The sequence below is a fragment of the Ranitomeya variabilis genome, chromosome 1 (genome assembly GCF_051348905.1).
Source record: "Ranitomeya variabilis isolate aRanVar5 chromosome 1, aRanVar5.hap1, whole genome shotgun sequence".
Classification (NCBI taxonomy): Eukaryota; Metazoa; Chordata; class Amphibia; order Anura; family Dendrobatidae; genus Ranitomeya; species Ranitomeya variabilis.
Genome location: NC_135232.1, coordinates 64,624,325 through 64,633,259, shown reverse-complemented (window position 1 = coordinate 64,633,259; position 8,935 = coordinate 64,624,325). Strand labels below are relative to the sequence as shown.

The following is an 8,935-nucleotide window of genomic DNA, read 5'->3' as shown; positions in this document are numbered from 1 at the left end:
TAGGCAGATGTGGAAAAAATGCTGCAAAGTAAGACTGTTTAAAAAATAGAATTGTTAATAGTTTATTTTTCATCACAAAATGCAAAGTGAAAGAAAATAAAATAAAAATCTAATTGAAATCAACATTTGGTGACAGCCTTTTGCCTTCAAAACAGTATCAAATTTCCTAGATACGCTTGTACAAAGTCGGTTATTTTGTCGGAATATTGTCAGGTGTATGATTAACCAATTATACCAAACAGATGATTATGATCTTCATTTGAATATATAGATTGAATCAAGTAAATTAACAGAAACAGCTGCTTAGACTTAAAACTGGGTGAGAAATAGACAAACTCTACTATAAAGGTGAGGTTTCGGAAGACAGTTTAATGTCACAGGTCATACACCATGGCAAGACCGAGCACAGCTATATGACACAGGAATTATACTGCCTCAGCAATGTTTATACCAGGTAAATATTTTAAAGCAGACTCAGGTTTCCAGATGTGCCGTTCATGCTCTTGAGAAACCATCGAAAAACGCTCTACGTTGTGAACCAGAGACGTAGTGGTCAACCAAGTGCAGCAGATAAAAGATTCATCATGCTTCATTTCCTTCGCAATCAGAAGATGCCCAGCAGTGCCATCAGCTCAGAACTGGCAGTAATCAGTGGGACCCAGCTATACCCATCTAGTGTTCGTAGAAATCTGGATAGTTCAATTGGTGTTTGGGGGCAATTTTTAAAGACCATTTTGATGGCCAAAAGATGTAAAGGCCACTGATATCTGTTTTAAATGTGTCAAATCTTTAGTTCCAACTCTTTAAATATAGTAGCCATGGCTGAATGAGGGAGGCTATGTGTCATGTATACAACGCGTAGATGTTATGAGGAACATGGAGGCTGAATGCCTGCCCAACGAAACGGGCCCCAGCTTTGGTTGGTCATATCCTATTTTCTCATGGATGGTGTGAATCTCTGCACTTGAGCTTTTTCCAAAAGAGTGAAGATCAAACTGCCCAGCTGGAAGGTTAGCTGAGGCATAGCCTCAGAGATTGCAGGGGTAGCTTTTGTAACTTGGTCCTGGCACCTGAGGCCTTTCTGACACCAGCATTATAAATAGTACTTTGTCGTTGAAGAGCCAGGATGGGTGGTGACGGTGGAGGGTTTCCCTCTCTTCCATATATCCCACATCCTGCGTTCAAATAAAAAGTAAAAATGAAGTAAACATCTCAGTCATAAAATCTCTTCTGTTGAAATGTTCCTGATTGCACATTTATAATTTATTACAGTACAGAAGGTAAAATATGCGAAGAGATGACAATCAACCACCTTCTAAGATTTCATCTTTATTGGGATTCTGGACTCTTCCAGGACAAGGGATGACTGGGGTGATGGTGAACACCCAGACAAGCAAAGGTAAAGTGCTCCAGATACTTGATGTGTGCACTGTATGTGCAGCTGTGGGTGGGGAGAGGAGTGCCTGTCTGCAGAGGATGGGAGGTGTCCGGCTCCAAACTTATAAGCTCACACACGACATACCACACACTCATATTCACTACTCAGCCCGCAGCATCTCAGCTCGCCACTGACCCAGAAGCTCAGCAGCATGGGGCGCCAAAAGGAGCTTCTCAACCGCATGTCTGAAATGCTGCGCATCAGGAACAAGCTGCTCCGCCAGGCGCTGTCCGAATGTCTAGGCACCCTCATCCTAGTCGTAAGTCACTTATATACTTGTGCATTTCTAACCATTATTAGCATTATTACGTATTCATTTATTATCATTTTTGTTATTGCACACATTAATATTTTTTACTTTTATTGCTTTTAAGTTTATTTTATTATATTTTAGATCTATTTTTATGCTTTATATAGTTTTATTTTCTGCTATTATTGCATATTGTATGTAGGTATTATGTTTTATGCATTATTAGATTTTTTAATTATTATTATTATGAAATGTTGCCCCATTGGTTCCTTCTCCTAATGATCATATTAATGGTTCTAAAGATCCACTCTCTCTTCTATGGGGTTGAGACCTAATATTTATACAGTGAAACCTCTTCAAAAGACCACCTCTTTGAGGAAGACCACTCTCTCACCCTGACCAGATTTTCAGTTCCACCACATATTATGTATACTTTACATCTTCTTCGAGAAGATCACCCCCTCACCCAGACCAGATTTTCAGTTCCACCATATATTATGTATTCTGGACATCTTCTTTGAGACACATCAGAATCCCTCCATTTGATGTGGGCTCTGGACATCTGTCAAGACAGCAGTCTTCCCCATGATTGTGGAGCCTAACTGAAACAGACCTTTTAAACGCTTAGGAAGTCTTTGCAGGTGGTTTTTTTGTTAATTATCCTAATTTACTGAGATACGAATACTGGACATCTTCTTTGAGAAGACCACCCTCTCTCCCAGACCATATTTTCAGTTCCGCCATATATTGTGAATATTGGAGATCTTCTTTGAGAAGATCACCAGGACACCCAGACCAGATTTTAAGTTCCACTATATATTATGAATACTGGACATCTTCTTTGAAGAGACCACCCTGTCACCCAGACCAGATTTTCAGTTCCGCCATATATAATATTTACTGGACATCTTCATTGAGAAGACCACATCCCCACAAGCCCACTTTTTAATGCAATTTTTGGGTGGTCATCTCAAAGACATATGGGAAGGTGGTTGGAAAATGCATTAGACCGGACCATTATTTTTTACCAGGCTTCTTGATATTTGGTTGCTTTAACTCTTGGTGTCCCCCAGCTAAAAATGAAGCTGTTCTTACAGTTTACCTTTGGCACATCCGATCATTTGGTTTAAATATGCAAAAGACTAATGTCCTTTTTGGCAGTCCCCAAGTCAGGTGTATTGGCCATGTTGAATTTTTCTGCGGCTGAATGAGGGACGAGCGGTGCCAGAGGCGCCTGCCAGCTGTTTTACCTCTCATTGTATCTACACCACAGAACATAATGGCCGTGTTATTAGAGGGATTACAATTATTGGCCGGATGTTATCTAAAGTGATAGTGATTTCACCACATCGTGCCTTGTAATATTGGCGGTAGTGCGCACAGATCACTCTGCATTTTTTTACTTTGAAACTCTCAGTCCAAGCAGGATGTGTGAAATTGATACAGAAGTGCATGCTGAGACTTGTAGTTCGTCCACATCTACACGAAAGGGTCAGATGTGATAACTAAACATCACAACTTTTTTTTATGTGTGGTCTGCTACCTGTGGCTCTCCAGCTACTCAAAAACTACAACTCCCAGCATGTCCACCTGCGCTAGGAGTTGTAGCTACCCAATATATTGGAGTTATGTAGCAAACTGTACAAAGTGAGTCCCAAATAGAAATGTGGGAACAATTTCTTCTCTACAAAGTTTGCTACATTTCTGTTTGGGATCTACTATCTAGGGTAACTTTTCTACAACTGCAATCCCAAATGTTGGCATAGAGGCCAGCAGATTGCCCGCAGGGTGCCCCCGTACCCACAACGCTGCTGGGAGCTATTAACAGCAGTCTATAGACCGTGACTGACAATGGTGGCATAGATTCCTGCAGGGGGCGGCTCAGTGGGTAGCACTGTGGTCCGGGGGCCCTGTATTCATGTAGTGTGCATGTCCTCCTCGTGTCCTTCTGCCGCACTCCAAAAATAGACCCGTGGATTCCTATACAATGGTTCCTAGTCTGTGCATATGTGAGAGGTAATCCGTTCCCGGGGAGAAGAATGATACATTGCAGATTAGATTGTCAGCTCTTGGGGACAAAGACGATGCATTAGGAGAAATGGTGAGGTTGGATTGTGAATTCCTGGGGTCATCGATGGCTATAGTGATACCTTGTGTATGGTATGAATGTTAAATTGTGATCTCTTGGCTCAGGGATGGCGGGTGTGTAAGATATTAGGATTAGATAGTAAGCTTATCATTTGGGGCATGATGGGAGTGATACATTGTGCAAAATATAGAGATTAGATTGTAAACTGGGTGGGTCAGGGTTGATGAGAGTAATACATTGTGTGGGGTTAGATTGTGAGCTTGTGGGTCAGGGATGATGAGAGTAATACATTGTGTATGGTTAGATTGTGAGCTCCTGGGTCAGGGATGATGAGAGTAATACATTGTGTATGGTTAGATTGTGAGCTCCTGGGTCAGGGATGATGAGAGTAATACATTGTGTGGGGTTAGATTGTGAGCTCCTGGGTCAGGGATCATGAGAGTAATACATTGTGTGGGGTTAGATTGTGAGCTCCTGGGTCAGGGATGATGAGAGTAATACATTGTGTATGGTTAGATTGTGAGCTCCTGGGTCAGGGATCATGAGAGTAATACATTGTGTGGGGTTAGATTGTGAGCTCCTTGGGCTTATACTGTGACCTCTTTAGGTCTGGGATGATGGGTGTGATGCAGTAACATGTTATTTAGGCAGATACACAGTGTATTCTGCATGCCCCCAGCATGCAGCTCGCCCCCCAGGCTCGCACTTTATCCCTACGTCACCATATGTAGCCTATTCTACATCACAGGCTGCTGCGGTCATGTACTGTAGCATTAGCACAAAGGGCTCCCTGATGGGATAACACCAGTGATTTAAATGGGAACCCCGAGAGAATAAGTCTGCAGTGTTCTACAAAAAACCTCTCCGCCTCGAGACACGTGCGCCATTCACAACCAGGGCTGGACGCTGACCCCGCTGCATAAACAGGAAGCCACAAAAATAACATGATGATGGGGAAAGCATGACAGTGAGTATAACACCATGATGGGGAGAATAATCTCTGTATAACACCATGACTGGAGCAAATAATACTGTGCGTAACATTACAATGGGGGAGAATAATACTGAGCATAACACCGTGATAGGGGGAATAATACTGTGTGTAACACTACTAATAATACTGAGTATAACACTATGATGCAACGAGAGGTGGTGAGTTCTCCTTCAATGGAAGCCTTCCAACAGAGGCTGGTCAGACATCTGAGATGGTTTAGTGACTCCTGCTTTGAGCAGGGGTCGGACACGAGGACCCTGGAGGTCCTTTCCAACTCTATCATTCTATGATTCTATGGGGGGGGATAATACTCTATTTAATAACATGATGGTGGAGAATAATAGTGTGCATTAAACTATGATGGGGTAAAAAAAACCTGTATATCACACCATGATGGGGGGAGGAATAATACTGTTTATCACATATATCATTAATAGCAAGTGCGACTCATTCTGAAAATTTGGGCAGATGCTGCTGATTATTATGTGTAATTATATAAAGCAGTTCCTTTAAGCTCCGGAGGTTCATATATTGTATATTTGATATGCTGCTAATAGACCGCTCCCACCTGTTCTAAACAGATAAATGCAGGCCGGGCACCACCTGGTGTGGTCTCCGAGACATCAGCTGGTATGTAGTTTATCTACATGCCTATGAATACTTATAATCAGTAACAGAGGACTGTCACATACATCATTTAAGGTGCCATTCACATTTATGGGCATAGTGAAAATTTGGACATTAGTGGTCAACCATCCATTGAGCACTAAAAATGCATTTTGGCTATAATTAGGGTATGTGCCAACGATCCGGAACTGGCAGCGATTTGTAGGCAGCACATATCAGCAGCATCCAAAGCGCTGCCGTCTATTGGACGCAGGTGAATCCGCATGTGATCACTGAACCGTGCAGATTCACCGAGTCCAATACATTGTATAGGTGAGATTTATCTTGTGGAGACTCACGTCTCTGCAAGAGAAATTGGCATGCTGCAGTCTGGAGAGACGCGCCGCATGTCCATCTCCACGAGTGAGCCACGGTTGTCGGTGCATGCATACTGGATATGGGATTTCTTGAATTCCCATCCAATATGCTGTAACATCTGGACGCTATGGGTTGAACGCTGCACAAGTACACAGCGTCCAATCCTCAGCATTTACTGATCGTGTGCAAATACGGTTAGAATGCTATGGGCACATGGAATTTGATGCTTTGGGGCCCAGATCTGCTTCATCTGCTGTCATTATACTTAAGGTCTAGTTAGATTTCTGCTCTGCTAAAGGGGTATTCCAAAAAGAACAATGTGTTCATATAATATTGTACACATATATTTATTAATTTGTGCCTATATAACAATTTTTTTCTGCCTCGTTTTGCAAATGTCACCACCTAAGGATGCCCCTAGGACTCTATTTACCCTTCAGTTGCCATTGGAATCATCTTGCAGTTCCATGGGCCCAGGATGATCCCGCACAGTGTCCCTTAGCCACATCCTACCAGCATAGCTCTGAGATGTTCAGGGCCGTGGTTGGCGTATATGGATCGCCCCCATGGGGCCATGGACTACTCGGTACCGGGTCCTGCAGTTCACAGGGGGATGTCAAGGTGGCTGACACGGTCCGTGGCCCTGGGACGTCTGTGTAAAAGGGGAAAGGTCTTTAAGGGGAATGTTCGCGACGCCACCTGTGGTATTCGGTCAGGGTGACCAACGCTGCTTTAAGGGGTCCGCTGGGGTGATGTTATGGCAGCTAAATGGTATACCTTCCCACAGGGCTCTCCGGTGTGTGTCTGTCCCCAGGGCTCTCCGGTGTGTAGATGGTGGTATGGTGAGAGGCGCAGCGAAGAACGAGGACACAAGGTTGCATTCTCTTTACCTTTACTGAAGACTTCAGCATCCACAGTCCAGGACACCAGATCACAGGGCAGGCAGCGTTCGGCCGGTTTGGAGGCAAGTCCAGAGTTCCCTTGTCCAGGTGGAAACCAGTAGCTTTCCCTTGCGCTGCAGTGGTGTAGTCTCTTACTGCCTATGGCTTCACATAAGGGTCTCACAGATGTAATGTCTTTCTCTCTGTCCCCCATATAGGATAGGACAAACCTGTACAACTGGTGGCTTGAGGCTGTTTATAGGGACTCTAGCACACCCTGGCCTCCATGGGTTGCCACCATGCCTCCTGGGTGTAGGGCGGACAGGTAACTTGCAATTAGCTGTCCTGCCGGTCTCTGGAGAAAAGCATAAAGGTCCTTACTCCCTCGGTGTACCGGCTACCGGGCTTCTACGCCTCAGAAGGAGGCAGCCTGTGTAGGGCTGGTCCCCTTCTGGTATCATCTCCTTTGCTACGACTTCCTTCACACTCGCTGCAATACAGTTCTGCCTTTCAATGTCTGTTTCTAGGAGCTGCAGCTCTGAGGGCATGCACAGCTCCGTATCCTTTCTCCTTCATTCACTGACAGGATCCCACCCCTGTCAGGGACCAACTAACTGAGCTGAGCTCAGCCAGCAACTAACTTTCCCTACAGGCGACCAGTTTTACCTATGTGGGGAGTGACCTAATAAATAGGAGCAGAAGCTCCCCCTGGTGGTCTGGAGTGTCAAATGTGTTGCATGTTTGTGGTACCTGGATGCAGTTATCCTTCTTTGCCTCCAAACGTAATATCACTCTCCCCGGGAGGAAAGTGACACTACTGCGATGACCAGGACCCTGGGGCGCTGCACTCCCCCCCCCCCCCCCCCCCCACCGTTAAATCCAGTACTCCCAGACTGGGAAAAGAAAAACAACAGTTACAAGTTTGCAAAAAGACATGCAAATTTTTGAAATGCTATAAAACAAATTAATATAAACTGATGCTTCCCTTTATGGGAGGTGAGGACACTTGAACGTTGCAAAAACAAGTTTATAAAGGTTCATATGGTACTGTCTTTGGTCAGATGAAGCAAACAAGGTTCTACCCATGCCAGCAAAGTGGGCAGAACCAGGGTGCACCTTAGAGGTGCCAAACTATTTACAAGAAAAGTCTTTGGGTAAGCTTTGTCCATTACGGCAATGTCCATTTTTAAACCTGTAACAAAGATAAGCAAACAATTCAAACATGTAACATTTTTAATCCCTGTAATGAGCTGGGATTTGACCTTTGGCACTGAGGTAGTGCAAACAATACTCTAGTCACTTGTTAACTTTAAAACAGCAGCAATAATAACTTTCATGAAGCAGTCTCTTCAAAAGCTTCTCTTGTAAAACCAGTAGGAAGCACCTTTAAGAAGGTGCAAACTATTTACAAGACAGTTTGTGAATCATTCACCGTCCATGACTCCAATGTTCTTTAAATGGAAGGTAACTGTGCAAAACCCAGGATCCCTTTAAACGTGGGACCCCTTTAAGAAGAAACCCTGGTAGGCTTTATGAACTTGGAATGGTAGCAGCAAAGAGTTGATTTTTCAACTTTTAACTATTTACAGTCATTTTCAAACTTGCAAGCAAAACTGTTTATCTCCTTGGCCAGGGTAGCTCCTGATGGCTACTGTTTCCTGACTGGGCAAAGCTTTCTGCAAATGTCACAACAGGTGACTCAAATGGATTCAGTACAAAATCTGGGGTGTGATGGCTCTGCACATCTATTCTCTCATCAATGTGCAGCGTGGCACAGTCGATGGCCACAGTAACGTCAGTCACTGGAATAGGGTCAGTAGCTGGGGCAGGAGCAGTCGCTGGAGTGCGGTCGGTCACCAGGGCACGGTTGTTCCTCATACCTGCTTCAGATGCGGTCCCTCCGGTGTCGGTCTGCTCCACCTCCGCTGGGGTCTGGAACGCTGGTTGCAGGGCCTTGTGCTGCGACGTTGTCATCTCCGTTTGCAGCATCTCGCTTTCCGGCAGGGCCTTGCTTTCTGGCTTCGGAGCGCCGGAACTTCTTTCTTGCTCCGGACCAGACGAGGTTGCCGACGGACGTCTGGTGAGGCTCCCGATGGAGGTCTTCTTCCACCCGGCCACAGCTTCCAGCTCCTGGCGCACGAGCTGACAGGTGCGTTCTTCCTCTTCCTTCTGCAGGAAGTCCGGATTCATCGTCGGTGAAGGGTGCAGTTTTTGCAGGCCCTGGCTGGGAGAGTCCTCGTGCTCCATCCCACGCTCTGGGGTCCACTCACCTCCCTCCGTCATGTTGTTTTTCGGCACC

General features: G+C 45.0%; 1 protein-coding gene across 1 annotated transcript in view; it reads left to right on the top strand.

The window, feature by feature from the left end:
• The first annotated feature begins 1,401 nt into the window (after positions 1-1,401).
• The window catches only part of LOC143805226 (aquaporin-3), a 40,899-nt gene continuing 33,365 nt past the window's right edge, over positions 1,402-8,935 (top strand). Inside the window, exon 1 of the mRNA XM_077284248.1 lies at positions 1,402-1,697. Within this exon, the coding sequence (XP_077140363.1) occupies positions 1,590-1,697 (108 nt within the window). The 5' untranslated portion in view covers positions 1,402-1,589. The remainder of the gene's footprint in view (positions 1,698-8,935) is intronic.